Raw genomic sequence first — 21,484 nt, forward strand, 5'->3', positions numbered from 1 at the left:
CGCAAAGGTAACCACCATGAAAAACTTCTCCAAAGCTAACTTTGGGCTCCTAAAAACAGAGGTGGCTAACTTCACAGCACCCATGCAAATGGAGAATAGTTGCATGACCACTGAATCATAAACTAATGCACTGTACAAACACATACGCAAATGCAGTTGAGATCCCTCATCAAATCCTCTAAAGCTAGCTATGAAAACAGAAATGCAACAGATAGTAAAGACAACCACAAGACCTTCTATAGTTATGTAAAGAATCTCCATGGCAATACCCAGATTTACTCTGAGCTACTCCACAATGGTACCTCCTATACCAGGCCAACAGATATTGCCAATATACTGGCCGACAGATTCACTGCCACCTTTATCCCTCTCTCACTCCACCAAAGGACCAGTCACAATACCAGTAGATTGCCAGGCACCCAATACCAGTAGATTGCCAGGCACCCTGTATTACTGCTGCACAGGTTAAACAGCACTGCCCAAGGCCAAGAATACAGCTTCTATGGGACCTGACAATATCCCTGGCTGTGTTCTACATGAACTACAAAGTGAACTGGCACCTCACCTGTGTGCCCTGTTCAATCACAGCCTCACCTCAGGCTTTGTCCCTACCAAATGGCGCACTGCTATAGTCATCCCTCTCCACAAAGGAGGAGCTATTACAGACCCTGGGAACTATCACCCCCATTAGCCTGATGAGTCTGATATGCAAAGCTATGGAACACATCATCATGGACCTACTAAACAAGAATATAAGGAGTCTCCAAACTCTGGATCCCACACAGTTTGGTTTTGTGAAGGGTAGATCATGCCTGCTCAACTTGGTCAACTTCTTTGAGTCAGTCACCAGAGCTGTGAATGAAGGCAGGGTGGTTCATACAGCCTACCTTGATCTGGCCAAGGCCTATGATACCATTCCCCACTCAGGAATCATAGAAAAACTCGCTAAGTTAGGCACCAACCACTGTATCACTAGGTAGGTTGCAAACTGGCTCACAGGTAGAACCCACAATGTGAAAGTAGCTGACTCCAAGTCTGACTGCCGACCAGTCACGAGTGGAGTCTCACAGGGTTCGGTCCTGCATCCTCTCCTGTTTGGTATCTATTTCTCTGAAGTCCAGGCCAACATGAAGGGACTCTGGCTGACAAAGTTCGCAAATGATTGCAAGTTGGGAGCTATTATTAACTCCCCAAGTGATGTTGACATCCTACAGAAAGGCCTCATTGAGACCAATGACTGGTGTCTGAACCATGGCCTTAAGCTCAATGCCAAAAAATGTATCATCATTGCCTTTGGGAAAAACCCAGTTCCCATGAATTACCACATCGATGGTAGTCCACTGAACACAGAAGGCGTTAAAAGAAGTCCGGGAACACAGTATAACCGCAACCTCTCTTTTGACCACCACATTGCCACTGTGGTCAGAAAGTCCTTCTATGTGGCACATCTCATTACTAAGGGTTTTCTCCCTCTACTCTTCCCTTATTAGGCCAATCACTGAGTACAATGGCCCATTTGGCATGTAACTCACTAAACACCTGCAACAACTGGAGAGGCCACAAAAGTACCTCACAAAGAGGATCCTAGGCCTTAAACATTTGTCTTATATGGACAGACTCAAAAAAACTCCAACTATTCTCTGTCTCATATCGCCTACTTAGAGGCGATCTCTGCTTGACTTACAAAGCCATGTCTGACCCAGCTCTTAGAAATGCTGCATCTAAAGAAATCCCAATCCCTCCACACCACATGCTCCAGAGACCTCATCCTCATTACCACAATCAACAGAAAATTCTGGAGGGACAGGTTCATAACCCAGAGACTGCCCATGCTATGGAATAGACTTCTCATACATGTCAGGCAGAGCACCTCGCTGGCCCTCTTCAAGAGGAATCTCGATGTGTGGATGGGAAACAGAAAATTCACCCCAGGGATAACTCCAGTGGCTTTACTTGACAAAGGCACTGGGAACTAAGGTCAGGTGGCACAATGCCATGGTAATCCTAGGCTCCAGGGCCATTAGCCTAGTACACACCTATGAATATATAAACCTATCAATAGATATGTGAATATTTGAGTTCAGTCGTACAAACTGTGTTGAAGGCAGCACAAATGACTGTGACACATATACTTCCTCTTATTTTATAACTGGTAAGTACTGCAGTTATGGAGATTATCTAACATGTCATAATAAAAGCACTGTGACTTCATGGGTTTGAAGCACAAACCTTGTGATAAGTGTTTGACTCATCCCATCATCAGACTGTTTCCCCTTTAATGACCTAAAAGTTGCTTGCTCTGATTCATGCACAACAAATGTTCTCACTAACTAGAAAGATAACACAGATGGCTTGGCCTAGCAAGCATCTGTATAGCATATAAAATATACTATATTGTACTACATAAACTATAACAGCTCAGTAAAAGAGGTAGATAAATATTCTTCATAGTGATTGGCTCATTAAAATGCAAAGCATTCCATGCTTGACATATACAACTGGTTTCCTCACAAGCCTGGATATGCTGATCACATACAGATCTTGCACTAATTTGAACCACTGAAATGTATTGCTTCCTGACTTGAGTGTCATAAGAAAGATGAACTGGTAGCATTACAATGACATGAGATAAGGTTCGCTAAAACTGAAAGAGCCTAAGAAATTCACATTGTTTATTCTGGTTGGAATTGTTAAAATCCATATCTTTTAAGGCAGTCTCATAATTACAGATTATTGTACACTAATGGATGAAAGGAAACAATGGCTCTGCCTAATCGTGTGAGAAAGTGAACTCTGAATTAAAAGGAGGACATGTGACAATTAGCATTATTCTGAGAAATTGTACCAGTCATGCCTTACCACAATTTGCCTTGTGCACATTTATTAAATAAATGAGTCCAGAAGAAAACTCTGTTTCTGCGTTACCTTTAGGGCCTAATCACCACTCTTAACCCTGTTCATTTACTTATTTTCTAAAGCCCATTTTACCTTCAAGATCACTGGGATTTTCAAGTCACCTGACCCTTTTATATTTGCCAATACCTTAATAATGAATATCAATACATACATCATTGCACCTACCTTTGGCAGCATGAGCATCTTCCTGGTATATAAAGTTACTGTTAGATTCTGTCACATTCTTCAATGGCACAGTCAGGCTTGTACGTTCATTTCTGAAAATGAATGCATTATGTTACTGCTGAGAATTTTTTCTTTTGCAAATCAGTTGTTAAATGATTCACACTAAATTAAGCTCAGGTTTTATTTTCAAAGTTGTGTATTTTAATGCTTTACTTAGATTTTCCGTCCTAGAACAAAATTATGCTTCACTATACATAGTGAGCAGTGTAATATTCACCAACAGCAAACTGCTGAGAGGTAAAGGAGAAAGAGATAGGGAAACATGGATAAGGGGAGGGAGCAATAACTGTAGTGCAAGAAGGGTAGTTTAGGAATACAAAATTCTTTACAAATATACAGCTATCAGTCTCAACATCAGTGTTTAATATAGGTATATATATATATATATATGCTACTCTTCTGAAAATCAAGAATCTAATCTGAATATAAACAGATGTATTAAACAGTTATGAAAACAAAAAAGACATCATTATATTAAGTAAGCTTAAACTAAGGCTTGGCCTTGGGGTAATACAAGTGAAGGCTTTAAAGATAACATACTTTATGATGCCAAAGTGCATGCAGTAAATCAAGAAATGTACACTTGTGGCAGTATTTGAATGACTTCTAAATGGTGGTACATCTAGCTTTTCACAGGCAACTTTTATTGTGGAGTTGCTTATAATAGTAAAGGAGGGAACCAAAGGGAAATACAGAGAATGATTTCTACATTTGACAATCCAACATTGTTCAGATGAGTAGCAAAGTGAAGGCAGCTAGTAATAATATGGTATTAGGGGCCACTCACATCTAAAGCAAGTAGTTAGACACATTTTAGGTAATCTATCTGAGTGCAAAATACTTTGTATAGATAGCTCTTTATTTTTGGGAAAGCTGAAATTAAGGAGAATTACATCACTAATTCTCAATTCAGACGAGTAAGTACAGCCTAACGACACTTAGTCTAACAAACCTAGATGGTGGCAGGACCATTTCAATAGGATTTAATAGTTTATAGAGTATGAAGGATGCCAGAGGTATACATTAATTCTGAGATTATTTTAGCAAACATTAAAAAAATGTGAAGAAGGAAAGGTTAAGGGGAAAGAGACTGAAATTTCTGAGTAGGAAAATAGCATAGTCATAGGAAAAGGAAGAAGGAAGTTGTCAGTTTAGTACAGACGAATACGTCGGCATTTACCTAAAGTCAGATTCAAGGCAAATCCTTATCAAGAAAATACTTCTGCATTACCACTGAAAAAGAGAGACTTGTGTCTATATGCCTACTGGTAATAAGCAAATGTTATACTCCTCTTGTTGTATATCAGAATGGTTAGCATCTCAGTATAACAGAAGGTGATGTCAAACGAAAAAGTCTGTCCTTTAGATGTCAAAAGAAATTAACTGGGGGAAATTCAATGTTATACTATTCAGAGTGAGAAAAGACTTTGATATGCTGCCTAGAAAGGTCACATGTAAATATCTCCAAATTTGCAAAGAGCAAGAAATCCATGAGGCTGGGTTTAAAACCAACCTATACCATAAATGGTTTGTGATTCCAAAGGATGAATTGCATATACTATATTGAAATAATAATGTTGATAAAACCTGGACTGCAATAGATCACAGTATCTTTCTAGCTGGTACCTTACATGCCTCTGCCTTGCTTATAGACTTGCAGGCTATTTGATCCCGGCTTGCAACATCAAACCACTGCTATGATACAATTGCTTTATACCTCACAGCTAAAGTATGCAATTGTCTTGTATTCAGTAACATAAGAAAATGGCCCACAATATAATTTATAAATTTATCAATCTTTCTGTCATACAAAAGTCTTCAACAGATCTACTTAACTGTATACTACAACACTTGCCTCACATTAAGTACCTTGCATTGCCAAGTTAACTCTGCTGTTGTACCTTGTAAATGTTAATTTCTGTAATTAAATGACTATGTATTGTAGATACTATTACACTGTAAATAGAATTTTCTGTAATTAGATAACTCATGTCCTGGGATGTCTGTTACATTGTACAATGTGTATTCTTTGGTCTTTATTTGGTCTTTATTTTAATGTGATGTTACTTGCAAATGCATAATGGCCTAGGTCATGGCTAAAAAAGGTCCTTAGATCAGTCCACAACACCTGTTAACAAACTGAAAAAAAATCAGTTTAAAAAATAAATGACTATACAAGCCTCGGAACTGTGCCACGAAGCTTAAGAATTTTAAAAATGCTCACTTACGGTAACATGTATCCAACCCTTCTGAAGAAATGGCAACAATTGAATTTAAAGTTGAGCACTGATTATATATTCTTTTCTGAAAGAGATTTACAGGCTGCAGTTATTGCCTTGAAAAGTACTATTTCTGCTGTGTCTTGTTTTAAAGATTGCGCTGGGCCATACAATGATATACTGGAACAATTAAGTGTTTATGAAAGGCACTTGGAACAAACTAAGAAATGTAAATTAAATCGTGACATCAATGACTTTAAAAATGGCAACATCTTTTCATGGTCAAGAGAGAGAGATTCCAAAATGTTAAAAATTCTGCTAAAAGGAATTCAATGTATGAGTTGAACAATATAAATATGCCAGAGCCTGTGAATGAAAGCTCTGTTGAGCAGTCACGGCAGACTTTTGAATTTTCTTCTCTCTTGCAAGGTGCAACCTATTCTACCGATCAGATAGGTCCAGATTTGGATGTAAGACAAAGTAATGGAGTTAGCTTTCTGAATCAGGAAGAGGATTTTCAGTGGCAACAGACTGTCTTGAAATTGCATTTACTGGACAGAACAGAAGGGTCATCTAGAGGAAGAGCAGAAAATAAAGAAGAGGAGGGAAGATTGAAAAAAGTACAATGGCCCCAAAACTTGCAGTCGTACTGTGAATAGGAGATGAATAATGACAGAGCAGTTGTTAATCTGTCCACAATGAATTTATCCCAGACTGATTATGCTGTTAAAAAAGGAACTGCAAATCATTCCTACAGAAAGTGATTCGATAGTAGATGCTTTAACTGACTTAAAATTACTGTCTAGAAATTTGAACCTGAAACTTATATTTAAAGTGCTCATTCAAATATCTATATTATCTAAGGCATATAAGAGGTCTAGTCCATTTGTAAGTGCTCCAGTTGCTATAGCCTTTTACAATGTCTGCGAAAAGCAATTACGTGAGCTTTATACACAGCAAGATGCTATTAAGAAGTATAATTTAACTAAAGAGGAACATAATTCCTCAGTGAATTTGCAAAACAATCTTGATATTGTGATTAAACAACCAGATAAAGGTGAAGCGATTGTTACTCTAGATGAAGTAAACTACTTATCTTGTATAAATTTATTTTTACATGATGAGACTACATTTAAGAAAATTAATGCAAGTGCTTTGTGTAATATCAATTATAAAGTCAATTTCCACATATATGACATGCACTTACAAGAAAGTCTGAACATCTACAGTAATATCATTAAGTATGTTGCACATCCTATTGTCCCATTCTTCTACGGTCTACCAAAACTACATAAGAATCTACAATGTCCTCCCAAAAGACTTACCATTTCAGACAAAGGATGGATCACCGAGCCAATCTCATTGTACTTAGAAAATATGCTGAGTTCTTTAACTAAGTTACAAAGTTGTACTAAAGATACAGGTGATTTCTTAGATAATCTAGACCACTGGTATGCAAGTAACTAGAATAAGGAATACATATTTGTCACGTTAGCTATGAATTCACTGTTTACCGTGAAACCCCATATGACGCCCGTGCACTGGCCCAGTAATCAAGGAGCTTCAATCATCACTACTAACACCAGTGAAGGATGTGTATATTGGGAGGATGACTAGTACACACACAATAAAGTACAATTTCACTTAAGAGCACACAGAGATCACAGTCAGTCTGGGGCTGTATTTTCCCTCTGTCTCCAGATCCCCAATAAGACTCCCCACTCGCACAGCTATAGGGTTCAGATCTCAGCTGAGTGGTCAAATGAAAAATGTCCAGCACACTCTCTGTCCAACCAGTGCTTCTTGTCCCTGGTACACCCTGGTTTCCAGGTGAACATGTCCCCAAACCCCTGTAACACTGATCAGACTTCTCAGACATGGGTAGGAGATAGCTGCTGGGACATTGCTACACCTTCCACTGAGGTGTCAGTCCGAGCCTCACTGTGGAGATCAGTCACCAAGCCTCCCTCAGACTCCTCCTGCAATCCACTGCAAATACTCAGCACAAGGGCCTCCCTATCATGGTAAGGTTTCATCATATTAACATGGTACAATTTGTGCCCCTGCCTCCTGTCTAGCAGTTCTACCATGTAGTTAACATCACTGACCTCCCTTACCATCTTGTAGGGTCCCACCAAGCTGCCTGCAGCTTGTTGTGTCTCACAGGAACAAGAAACATTACTTGCTGCTCTACAGCATACTCTCTAGCTCGAGCATTCCTGTCATACCAGAGCTTTTTCTGCTGTTGGGCTTCTGCCAGGTCCTTCTTAGCCAAGCTCATGAGTTCCCTGAGCCTTGTCCTGAGATTTAGGACATATGCCACAATAGACTCCTTGTTGTAGTCACAGTCACCCTCCCACTCATCACTAATTAAGTCTAGAGTCCCCCTCACCCTATGCCCATACAACTCAAAGGGTGAAAAACCTGTGGATTCCTGGGGAACCTCTCTGTAAGCAAACAACAGATGGAGTAAATATTTGTCCCGGTCCCTTTTAAACTGGTCTGCAAATGCCCATAACATTGTCTTGAGTGTAGAGTTTAACCTCTCAACAAGACCATTAGTCTGGGGATGGTAGGGGGTGGTCTTTAGGTGCTTTACCCCACAGTAATTCCATAGACAAGCCAGCAGGTCTGACATTAAATTGGCACCTCTGTCAGTTAGTATTTATTTTGGAAAATCTACCCTATTGAAAAATCTCTAACAAAGTATTCACCACCTTTTCCGCCTCAATGGAGGACAAAGCCACTGCCTCAGGCTAAAGCATAATCTACTACCAGTAGGATATACTTTTTCCTTGTGTAAGTTGGGATACTCAGAGGCCCCACAATATCTATAGCTACCCTCTGAAATGGCTCCTCAGTCACAGGCAAAGGCATCAAAGGAGCTTTCACCTTGTCTCCTGCCTTCCCTACCTTTTGGCACTGCTCACAGGTCTTGCAGTACCCTGTTACAACTCTCGAAATTCCAGGCTAATTGAAGTTCTGCATAACATGTCTTTTTGTATGTTTTATGCCCATATGAACTGCAAAGGGAATATCATGGGCTATTGCTAGAAGTGCCAGATGGTGGGCTCTAGGAACTACTGACTGCTGTATCCTCTCACCTTCTAGCCCTCCCTCAGGAGTCTACACTCTATACTGTAACCCTTTGTCCCAGTATACATAATCCCCCTTCCCTTGAAAATCAGGTGCCTCAGTAGCTACCTCTCGCAGACCTTGTAATGTAGGGTCTGATAGTTGAGCCTGTCTCAACTCTCTCTTTCTGACCCTTCCCAGCTCCCCTTCCACAGGACGTCTGGTATCATCTGACAGTGGTGTCTGTCAGCCTGGGTACTACTACTCACCTCTGCCCTTGCAGTCACTCTGTCCAAGGGAACATCAGTACCAATAAGCAGTTGTGGCTTACTTTCAGTCTTACTGCTACAGGGTAGCTCCTTCCCTGAAGTAACCACCTCATCAGTCCTAGCTGCAAGTGTGCTATCTGTCTGGGTCTACCCAGGTTACCAGACCCACATGCTTGTCTCCAAGCCTGACTGCATGTAACTGCATGAACACATGGTACTGCATTATCAAAATCATTCCCTATCAGGACATCTGCAGGGATATCCTCAAACACACCTACTTGCTGGCTTCCTTTTCTACCCTCCAGTCAAGGTGAATCCCAGCCAAAGATATTTGAAATGGGGTCCTTCCTAAAGCTCTGACTGGAGTAGACTGCCCAGGCAAGTAGTACTCCTCTGTGACCATTGCAGGTTTCACAATAGTTATGTCAGAGGTTATGTCTGTCTTAGCACGTCTCTTTGTCATTCACTAAGATAGGATATATCCTCTTGTGGTTGTTTGGTACCCTTGTTGTCTCAAGACAACCTACTGTTGGCATTTTGTCATTCCCACTTACTGGCTCCCTCACCTTTTGTTCCCCACCTTGCCTCCATGGACATTTATTTGCTACATGGCCCCATTGGTTGCATTCAAAACATTTAACCCTAGGTCCTGGACATGTACCTGGATGAGTGGCTTCCCCTGCTACTGGCAGATTCTGTTGGGGCAGTCTGGGCTGCCCACCATTCCGTTAGACCCATAAGCAGCACTGGGTCTCCCTTTCCTGTGCAGGAATGCCCTGCTTGCTAGGTATAGATCTCCCTTCTTCCCCAACTCATCTACAGTAAGGCATTGTCTATCAGCTAACCAGATCCTCATGTCCTCAGGCAAAGTGCTAAGGGCTTGTTCCCTCACCAAAAGGTCTGCCAGCCCTTCAAAAGTGGTGACCTGACATCCAGTCAACCATCTATGAAAATAAGTGCTTAGTTCAGCAATATATTCACACACACTTTCATCTGTCTTGCGTCTATGCTCACAAAACCTTTTCTATAAGCTTCAGGTGTTATCTTAATACATTCTAGCAAACAGTTTTTTACAACATTATAATTTAAACAGTCAACATCAGATAGTTTGGAAAGAACATTTACAGCTTTACCATGGAGTAAGGTGATCAGGAACCGTACCCAGATCCCATGGTCAACATTATACTGTTTGCATACCCTCTCAAACATATGATATAATTATCCCCCTCTGTAAACTGTGGAAGAAATTTACTGACCTTTGTTGCTTCTGGGGTTCAGTTACTCCCTTCCCCATTACCTCCATGACTCTGGCAAAGAGTCAGCATCTCCTTTTCATGTTGCCTCTGCCTCTCCTTCTCCTCAGCTTCCAGGCATAGCAGTTTCTCATTTTCCTCAGCCTGCAGACATCACAGTTTCTCATTTTCCTCAGTCTCTAGACACCTCGGTCTCTGAGATGCTTCTATTTCCAAAGGTTTGGCCTCCAACTCAAGACTCTATATCTCCAGACAGATTTTTACATCCTCTGTCGAAAGGATGAACTGTCCATTCTCTGAGTGTTGCACATCTGGATACTGTTCTCTGATGCAGCTGTGACTAAAGCTGCAATCATGTCTGCTTTAGTCAGGTTTCCATGCACCAGTCCTTTAGCCTGGCACATCTCAGCCAACTGGCTCCTTGTCAGCTTGCCATACTTCTCTACTGATAAGCTTGCCTACTCTCACTGACTAACTAAGTTAACAAAAGAAATAAAACAATTGTGATATGAACTCTGAATGTTCACTGAGTGGCTGATTTAGAGTATAAAAACACCTTTAGTGATCATTGTACACAAGCTGCAGGAATTCAATGCCCACACCACTACAAGCCAATTAATATGTGATGTGGCTAACTCACCACTATCAACCAATTAATATCTGATGTGAATATCCCACCCCTGCCAAACAATTAATATGCGATGCCCGTGCACTGGCTCAGTAATCAAGGAGCCTCAATTCTCATTACTGACACCAGTGAGGGATGTGCACATTGGGAGGATAACTAATACACACACAGTAAAGTACAATTTCCCTTAAAGCACACACAGATTGCAGTCACTGTTTTCCCTCTCTCTCCAGATCCCCAATAAGACTCCTTACTGGCACAGCTATAGGGTTCAGATCTCAGCTGAGTGGTCAAGCCAAAATTTCAAGCACCCTCTCTGCCCAACCAGTGCTTTGTGTCCCTGCCCAAGTAGCTGACACATGCACACTTTGAGATTTGGTTTATATACAAACATACAGACACTCCTGGGGAAGGCTGGCACATGTTCTGTAGCTTCTTCCCAGACTATATGGTAGTACCACATGGCAACAACCACCCTTGTCAGCTACTATAAAGGCCCTTGCCAAATGGTATCCAATTCTACTGTGCAATGTTACTATTATCTAAATGGTAAGTGTGACTAAGACTTGAAGGCTATTTAGGAGTGGCGTGTACAGTATCACCAAATACATATGTAAGTACTCTAGGAGCTTATAAAGCACTACACAAAACCAGCCAGCATTAATAGGTTTAGATATATTTAATAATAAATAATAAAAGCACAAGACAGTACTCATTAACTCAACAAAGTGACAATAGAGTTCAGAATCACAGGAAATATTTTAAAACAACATTGCAGAGCAGTCACATAAATACAGAAAACATCTACACTAATCTTGCTATATTCCTATCTATCTCTAAGAGAAACTATGTTCTAAATAACTTACTTACAGAGCAAGGAAAGAAGTGCTGGTGAGAGGATGTTTGCAGGTCCAGAAGAAGATACAAAATGCACTGTCACTTTCTCTCTGAGATAGTTCTTAAGTTAATAATAAACATTACTGCTGAATCATCTCTGATTCCATCATTATTTGACACCTCTGTCTAAGTTTCCCAGGCTAGCAGGAACTTAAATTTTAACATGTCTCTGTTAAAAATACTTCTCTCTCAGAAGCTGACAATTCTCTCTTAGAAGCTTGCCTGAAACTGAAAGTTGTAAAACAATTACCTTGGAAACCTGTAATTACCTCTGTTTCCAGACAATAGAAAGAAGCCCCTAGCCTAGACATCTTGTCTCTTAGCTGAGATAAACTAACTTTATAACACATCGTAAAACTCTTTATTTATAAACTTATTTTCTTAAGAGTTTTGCAAGTTAACTCTGCATATTCCAGCTTTTACTATGAAGCCATACATTTGCACTGACATATAGTGTACACATACTTCTGCTCTTTTCCAGAAGGGTGGACAGTGGTCACAATCCTGAAGCTCAGTACAGAACATATCATTTTCTTACATTTTTAAGGCAAGCATACAAATCATATGTGCATTCACAAATGACAAAGAATACAACACGATACAATATAATAGAATACAATATTCTATCTAGCTGGGCTAGCAGTGTCATGGTTTATCACACCTCACACTTAAGGTATACAAACAATGAAGGATTTTTTATGTGGTAATGGTTTATATAATGGCAGTGAAGTAGAAACTCTTTGTTCTCTTTTGGATATTGTTTAAGTAGTAATGTGTTCCTATTTGAACAGCAGTTATTCCATCAGGTCTCAGGTGTAAAGTTGGGAACATTGGCTTCTAACACCTATGCTAACTTAGCATTAAACCAGTGGGAGAGTTTAAATATTTCTAATACCATGATTGAATATGCTCAAAATGTTGTGTTTTATAAGCATTTTGTAGATGACATATTTTTAATCTGCACTGATAGTGAAACAAGTTTGCTTAATTTTGTGACTTATTTAGATGCCACTACAGAATTTTTAAGGTTTAAATTAAATTTTTCAAAAGATAAAATTAATTTTCTTGACATTAATTTGGTAAGACAAGGTGATGAAATAGCAACAAATATATACAGGAAAGAGGTACAGGCTGATTGGATGCATATTATTTCTATGTAAAAAGCACAGCACATTTTAAAGGTATGGATTCTCAAAAGCTTGCACGGTGTGCATGATTAGTGTAAGAGGTAATATTGGCAATATGGCGGCTGAGCGATCCATGTACGTGCTTGTTTGACATGCACGACCGGTCTTGCACTAGTCCTGACATTCCCAGCCCCCGTATGCCAATTACCCCATTTGCAGGTGAAAACCATGCAAATGAGGTAAATCTGCTATCCAGGAAGCTGGAATCAGGCCATGCAGGACTAGAAAAATCTGTAGAAATGTACTCGATTAGTAACCGAGTACGGGCCTGCAAAATCCAAAATGGAGAGATGATAGCTCCAAATAAGGGCTGCATATCATGGAGGAAGCATGCCAATGGCCAAGTATAAGGCCATTGGCATTGCAAACAATACAAAAAGTAAAAAATTGCAACTTTTATTGCATTTCTGCCGATCATGGCTGTTTAAGCATAGGGCAGTGGCGAGCAAACAGGATTGCTGGGCAAATAAGAAAATAAACCTAAAAAAAGCATTCTAACTAAAATCAGTATTCTGTCATGCAAGTCAATGGCAGGCAAAAGACAACCTGGCCAGTGAATAGTGGTTGCTAAAGGGGGAGGCTCAGTGTGACACATGTAACTATGCATTAGCAGGCATTCCTATGCAAATGAGGGGAAGGATAGTGAATCCCAGTTTTCCCCAGCATGTGAGGCAGGTCCCAACAGTGTAAGAGTATGAATAGCTGAGTGCAAGACTAGGAGGTAGGTGACATCATGGGGGTGTGTCAGGCATACTGTAAGTGGATTGGAGCCCTGTGGCTTGGGTGTAGCGCAGCTAAGCTGCGGGTGTGTGTCTAAACCTACCTAGCACCTTTTAAAAAGTGTAAGTGGGTGTGCGTGCTGTGCACCGGGTTTTATAGGAAGAAAAAAGAAGTTAAACCAGGAAATAGCAACAGTGTGCACATTTGAGTAATCTGTTTGTGCGGCGCGCCCCCGGGCTTAAACAGAAGGGCAATGGGAAGGGAAAAGAGCAGTAGGAAGGTAATCAAGGAGAACTAGCTTAGCTGGCAGGTGAAATGCATCAGAAGCAGTCAATTACACAGGCAGCAGCCCAGCCCAGTCCAGAACACTACTATAAACTAAGCAAATACCTTCCCCACTGGATTTTCCCACAATCGACACCACCGGTGTATACAAGCAGGGAAATTTTAACAAACAAACCTACAAAATGAGAAGGGCTGCAGCAGGCAACATAGAACAACATGTGCAAGAGACTGAGGGTGGTGAGTATGTGCAGGCCGCCAAACAACCCACAGTGAGGAAACAGAGAAGAGTGTACCTACCAGGGGCTACATGAGCTGGAGATAGTGGAGCACTATAGGGTGGATAGAGACCTCCTACAGCAAATAGTTGAGCTGTGCTGGCCACACTTGACACACCAAACTGACCAAGGGGAACCCATCCCATTGGATATTAAGGTATATGTAAGCCTAGGTATACTAGCCACAGGTACCTCCCAAAGCACAACTGGGGATATCATGGGGATCTCACAGGCATCAGCATCCAGAGTATTCTACCAGTTCCTGGATGCCATATCAGCACATGCCAGTGAGCATGTATATTTCCTCAACACATGTGAGGTGTTGACCAGCAATATGCATCTCTTCCACCAAATAGCAGAATACCATGGGGTAATGGGTGAAATAGACTGCACGCACATATGCATCAAAGCATCATCCAGTGAGCAGGGTAGGGCCTACATCAACTGAAGAGGCATCCCCTCCATCAACTGCCAGGTCATATGTGATGCCCAGGGCATTATAATGAATGTGTGTGCTGGCTGCCCTGGAAGCTATGAGGATTCCCACATATGGCATCTGATGCAGCTGTACCAGAGATTTGCCAATGGGGACATCTCTTACAGTCACCTAGCGGGGGGTGCTGGGTACACACTGGAGCCATGGCTGATGACACCCATCAGAAATGCACACACACCTGAACAAGAATGCCATAATGAGGCACACGCACAGGCCAGACATATACTACAGCATGTGTTTGGGATGCTCAGGTCACAGTTCCGGTGTCTGGACACATCCGGTGGAGCCTTGCAGTATTCACCAGCTACATGTACCCAAATTGTTATAGTATGTGCTATGCTACACAATATGATCCTGTGGAAACAGCTGCAGTAGGAACAGCATGGGGCAGGGCCACACAGCCCCCCACCAATGCCAAGGACTACACAGGCACAGAGTGACCTGGAGGAGGAAGAACTGAGCCTGCCCCAGTAGGCAGAAGGCGGTGTGCCCAGTATGCCCTGGCCTTGGCAAACAGGCAATGCATAGCACATGCACTGACACAGCAGGGTCCTAGGGAATGACAACTCTCTCTGACTCACACATACAGTAAAAGGGATGCCAAACATGACACCACCTGTGGTCAACCATGTATAGGGAGTGTACTATGTGCATCCGACATAGGCAGCCCTCGAGCACCATCCGCAACTCTGGCACACCCACAAGGTAAGTCAATCAACCTACCAATTGCCAAGTGGAGTAGAATGTATTGTCACCTGTAGGTATGGTATGGATGTGAGCATGCAAGGGAATTGGGTGGCTGAATGTTATGGCAACAGACAGTAGACACCCATAGTGGCACCCTGACATGTGTAACACATACTGGAGTCACCATAGTAGCCAGTACTACACAGGGTGACAAAACCCACTGCTGAAAAGGTGTTGAGTGACATGTGTGTCCATATGACCCACACATACCAGTCAGAATGGTTCACATACCCAACAACAGTCGCAGTCAGCAGGACAGGTGTAGACAAACCCAAAGAGTGCCTGTGCCATGGCCCCAGAATGATGGCTATTGTTAACTCCACCCCCAGGCCTACATAGACAGGTCACAGCAGGGCAGGCAGTGGGATGTTAGTTCTGAAGGGTAGGAAGTCAGACAATAATATGTAGGGCAATCAAAGCCATGATCTGCAGTACACTGGTGTGCCTCTAGTCAGCATGATAGTTAACATGACATACCAGTACAGTCATAGCAAATGTGTACAAGTGTCACTTGTGCCCCCCCATCCTACATAGCAATGTAATAACAGTTAGTTGTGCCCCCCAACCCTGTGTAGAAATGTAGAAATAGTCAGGTCTGCCCCCCCCATCCTACATAGTAATGTAATAACAGGTGTGCCCCCCCACTCCTGTGTATAAATATAGAAACAGTCAGGTGTGCCCCCCCGCTATGCAGAAATGTAGTAACAGTCAAAGCCAACTGATCAATGGATACCCTGCAGAACAGAGCATACTACCTGTCGGTGTACAACACAAAGGTCAGCACTACAGAACAAACTACCTGGACATGATCCACGCATCCACTACAGTTGGCCATACTGGGCATGCTCACACACACACAGAAATAAAGGCAATGTCAGTGAGTAACATACTGAAAGTTCATACTGGGCATGCTACCACACTTAAACATATGAAGACCATGACTGCAAACACCAGTGGACCAGACATATATGGCAGTTGCAGATGTTAGTGCAGACAATCGTCAGTATGCACCACTCATGTCTTGCGCACAAAGTGGATAGGAATACAGACATGTATGTCAGGGAGACACACTATAATAAGCCAAAGGTAGATGTATATAGATGTGTGGAAGACGGTGACTGTGACAAGGAGCCATCCAGGCCTGTCCCACCCAGCATGCAGCCAAAGGGCCCCAAACACATGAGGTACACGTGTCACTCACTGCAGATACTAGTCACCAGTATCTGTCAGCATTACAGACTATGTGGTGCATGTGACTGCTGTGCAACATGACTGTACAAGGAAGTAGTCATCTAGCAGCTGTATAAACGTATCTGTGACATAGGAGCCCATGTGTGCCCGCATGTGGCATGTCAACCCGTACATGAATGGGTTATGGCCCATGCACACACTGCCCTCCCCATAGCCTTACTATGACAATCCTGCTAATGTATTCCAATATAAAATACAACTGTGGGAGAATTGTAGCCCAGTAATCTCCATGGCATGTCCCATGTACTGTTGTAGTGTGACAAGCTAGTTAAATAGGGGTTCTAACCCCAGACTTGGCAACTGTGTGTGTGTGTGTGTGTGTGTGTGTGTGTGTGTGTGTGTGTATGTGTGTTTGTGTCTGTCTGTCTGTCTCTGACTGTGTAGAGAGCAATGCTTTTTAGGGTACCCACACTCCTTACAATTCATATACTTGACTTTGGCAAGGCTGCTGATGTCATCCACCTAGAAATACACCTCTGGGAAGGCTGTAGCCCAGTAATCTCTGTAGTGCATTATATAACTATGTACTGTTGTAGTGTGATAAAGTAGCTAGGTAGGTGTTCTAACCCCAGACTTAGCAAGTGTGTGTGTGTGTGTGTGTGTGTGTGTGTGTGTGTGTGTGTGTGTGTGTGTGTGTGTGTGTGTGTGTGTGTGTGTGTGTGTGTGTGTGTGTGTGTGTGTGTGTGTGTGTGTGTGTGTGTGTGTGTGTGTGTGTGTGTGTGTGTGTGTGTGTGTGTGTGTGTGTGTGTGCATGTGTTAGTGTGCATGTTTGACTGTGTAGACTGCAATGCTATTTAGGGTACCCACACTCCTTACAATTCATATACTCGACTTTGGCAAGGCTGCTGATGTCACCCACCTAGAAATACACCTCTGGGAAGGTTACAGTCCAGTAATCTCTGTAGCACGTTCTGTAACTGCGTACTGCTGTAGTGTGATAAAGTAGCTAAGAAGGTGTTCTAACCCCATACTTGGCAACTGTGTGTGGGTGTGTTAGTTGTCGTGTCTGTCTGTCTGTCTCTGACTGTGTAGAGAGCAATGCTTTTTAGGGTACTCACCCTCCTTACAATTCATATACTCGACTTTGGCAAGGCTGCTGATGTCACCCACCTAGAAATACACCTCTGGGAAGGTTACAGCCCAGTAATCTCTGTAGCACATTCTGTAACTGCATACTGCTGTAGTGTGATAAACTAGCTAAGAAGGTGTTCTAACCCCAGACTTGGCAACTGTGTGTGGGTGTGTTAGTTGTCATGTCTGTCTCTGACTGTGTAGAGAGCAATGCTTTTTAGGGTACTCACCCTCCTTACAATTCATATACTTGACTTTGGCAAGGCTGCTCATGTCACCCACCTAGAAATACACCTCTGGGAAGGTTGCAGCCCAGTAATCTGTACAGCATCCTGTAGCTGCATACTGCTGGATTGTGATTTAGAATTGTAATAGGTTTCCATCCCTACCCATGGCAGTTCTGGATGTTTTATGTGTGTCAATGTCTATATATGGAGCAATGCATTATAGGCTAGCCACCCACAGTACATTTCAAATGGCCTACTTTGGCAATCCTGCTGATGCCATTCATTGTGAAATACACCTTTGAGGAAGGAGTACTTCAGTAATGGCGGGTGCGTACTATAACTGCGTAGTGCTGTGGTGTAATAAACTAGTAAGGTAGGGGTTCTATTCCCAGACATGACAAGTGTGTGTGCATGTGTGTGTTCGTAGCTTATATCCTGTGTAGAGGTGGTTGTGAGCATGTGGCCAATATGGAGCTGGTTTTGCATATTTCTTATATGGTGGCCCTACTGTATATTACAATGTCAACCATACAGGGATAACCCATACCCATACATGTGACATCAAGGCCAGGCAATCACAGTTAGCAACCCCAGTATTACCCAGAGCACACTCTCAACCCATGTCTCATACATACACACATGCCTAGGCAACAGCCAATATATAGATAGTACACTGCATATTGGCCACTAATTGTAACTATGCAGTAATAGCAGTGGGCTACAGAGGGCATGTCACCCTGTCCACCTGTCCAATATGCACATACATACTGACAGTGCACCTCCCCCATGTTCTCCAATAGACACCTGCACCACCTGTGGTGCCATCACATGTGACCCACAATGGACATACCGTGCCTGACAACATGCCCTGTATGGACAGATGCCACTGACACCAGGGAAAGATGTTAGCATGCTATCAATGTATGTGCAGAGTAAACCTGGTGCCTATTAAAGGTTCTGGACACAGGTGGGCAAGACTGGCACATATGATGACAATCTGTGTTCACAACATGGGCCAGACACCCCAGGTACAGTTCCACATGTCACTGTGCATGCATGTGGGAAGTGTGCACATCCCAGACACTGTCCATGTCATGGACTAAGGAACACATACATGGCAAGCGATGCACAGCATTGGCCACACCCAATAGTCACCCAGGTGACTGGATGGGGGATACAATACCCACCTGTGTGGGCAAGTGAAGAAACTACAGCCCTGAGATAGAATGGAGACCATTGTCATGAGGCCTGATGCCAAGATATACCCATCACCTACCCTTGTATAGCCTGCTGCCACAGTCAACCACCAAACACCCGTGCAGACATGCACCCATGCATGTCAGTACTGGCACCCTGTGTGTTTGTCTGTGTGTTGTATGGTGTGTATGTGCACATCCACACTCACTACAACCCCCATGGGCATACTGAAGCATGCTGTCTGATGTCAGATACCTCCTCATACCCTTTGACCATACAACCTCTGTATGACCCGTGTGGTGCATGTGATACCTGCACAGTGATGTGTTGTGGCAATCATGCTACTGATGAGTTGTACTCCTGGCCCTGCCAAGTGTGTCGATGTGTGCGTGTTACTGTGAGAGTGTGGCTGTGTTGTCACTGGTACCTGTTCATGTGGACAGGCACATGTACGTCACCTACCATATATCTACCGCATCCGTGTTGCAGATGTCACTCACCATCACATATATGTTCTGAGGGCTTTACAGTAGGTAACCCATGTGGCACATCCAATAACTGCATCGAACTGTGATAGCACTACATAGTTGTCAGGGGTTTGATACCCTGTGCTGGTAGGTGTGTGACACAAGCAAGCTGCAGTTTTATTCTCCCACCCCTCCCTGACATGTCTTTGCCTCTGTCTGCCTCTCCCACTCCCTCTCTGGTGGATGTGGAGACCTGCACCTGCTTTGCTTAGGCAGCAGCATGTGTATTTTAAGTGATGCTCATGATCAGCTGATGGCCTATGCATGAATTGCAGCCCTCCCCTAGCTGATTGCATGTGGAACAGCTGTGGTAACATTCCCATACCCAATTGCATGGAAACACACTCCGATATCTAGGAACATCTTGTTGGTGTTAGCCCTTGTCATTCACTGTGAGCAGGAACTAGATCTGTTGGTTGGCAACCAGCATCTGAGATGGATTGTGAATTTATTTCTAACAACATATACTGTGGAATCAGAGCAACACAAAGAAGGGGGATGTCCCTGACATGCCTACAGACTGTAAGTGCTGCTATACTGGTTTAACAGTGTTTGTGTGGATATGTCTTTCCTACATGTCTCCATACCTGCCATGCCAGTTCCATGTTTATGTGGAATCCCTATCTACAGGGTCATCTGCAGACAGGGCAGTGAGTTGTGCCTTTGGTTTCATGTGTTACCAATGGAACATCTATCTGTGGACTGCAGATGGTAGTGTGAGGATTGCAGTATGTAGATGGGGAAAGCCGTGACAGGTACTGGCGTCTTATCCCTCATAGGACGTATGTTGCCACAAACCCTGTTACAACAGTAAATGTGTGAGGTTATCACAGCAACATGTCATTATTGACCCTGTGTATGTGCTGCCAGCCACAACTCTGTCAACCTGTGTACGTGTTGTGCATGACGTGGTGCGTATGTGCTGTACACCATAATTAGTGTCATCATATCTGGTAACAAGCCAGTGAAATAGACTGCTTCATATATTATGTACAGTAGGGGTTATATTTGATGACATAACCTGGACATTCTGGGGATGTTTGTGCAGTCCTTCGTGTGTGTGGGCATCAGTGTTACAGACAGCAGGTATCCATACCTCTTATGGGAAAACCAGCACACTTAGGGCAGCTACATATTTGTTGGAGGTTCAGGAACTACAGACAGAGTGTGAGTAGAGTTGTGTTATGCTTTGTATAGTACTGGTGTTACAGGGTGTGTGTGGGTACATACTACTTTACCTTTAAATGCAGTCTGTCTGCACAGCTCTCAACTGTGGGCCTATCCTCTTGGTGGCCAGAGGTGTGCCTATCATGTGTTGTCTGTCCACCAGACAGGTCCTGTGTCAAATATTCCACTGGCAGTGTGTGTGTTGAGTGCTATCAGTACATGACCTACATATCAAGCTTTGCACATATGACATGCTGTGGGGGGATGTTCCGTAGTGAGCTGAGAGTATATCACACTGCCATTGCTGCCATCAGTCCACTTCTGTTGTATCCCCCACACATATGGTGGAGCTGTGGCCATATATGTGTGGGAGTCATCTACACAATACATGTGTGCTCTTATGTACTCCAGAGGCCAGTATATGTAACAGTGGTATATGACCCTGTATTATTGAGTTTGGGGGGGGGGGCACCATAAATGACCTGGGCTGTTAAATATGTGGGGATATCAGGGGTGAGCTGCCTTAAGGTATCTGGATGTAAAGTACCGTATCCCTCACCTATATTTACATTACTTACATATATTCGGATACTGCAAGCCTACTGCCTCATTCCAGACAGACTGTTCTGTTTGTCAGTGTGCATGTGATGGTGTCAGTTATGCCTTGATATGTCACAGTTACAACCCATTTGGTCACATGACTTTACCACCCACTGCTGTTGTACAGAGTGTAGATAGTGGCTGCTGAACTATACACCTGCATTACAACTGTTGTGAACCTTTCCAGACTACTGTATTAGTATAACTGTTTTACGGTTGCATTCCTCTGTCTATATGGATGTCAGTGTCTGA

General features: G+C 42.8%; 1 protein-coding gene across 3 annotated transcripts in view; it reads right to left on the bottom strand.

The window, feature by feature from the left end:
* RASSF4 (Ras association domain family member 4) overlaps positions 1–21,484 on the bottom strand; it is a 1,767,318-nt gene that overhangs the window by 458,394 nt on the left and 1,287,440 nt on the right. For all 3 annotated transcript variants that reach the window (XM_044056757.1, XM_044056756.1, XM_044056755.1), the window contains exon 5: positions 3,082–3,173. In XM_044056757.1, the coding sequence (XP_043912692.1) occupies positions 3,082–3,173 (92 nt within the window). The remainder of the gene's footprint in view (positions 1–3,081; positions 3,174–21,484) is intronic.

This window comes from Protopterus annectens, chromosome 14.part0 (assembly GCF_019279795.1).
Source record: "Protopterus annectens isolate FY-2018-M chromosome 14.part0, PAN1.0, whole genome shotgun sequence".
Taxonomy (NCBI): Eukaryota; Metazoa; Chordata; order Ceratodontiformes; family Protopteridae; genus Protopterus; species Protopterus annectens.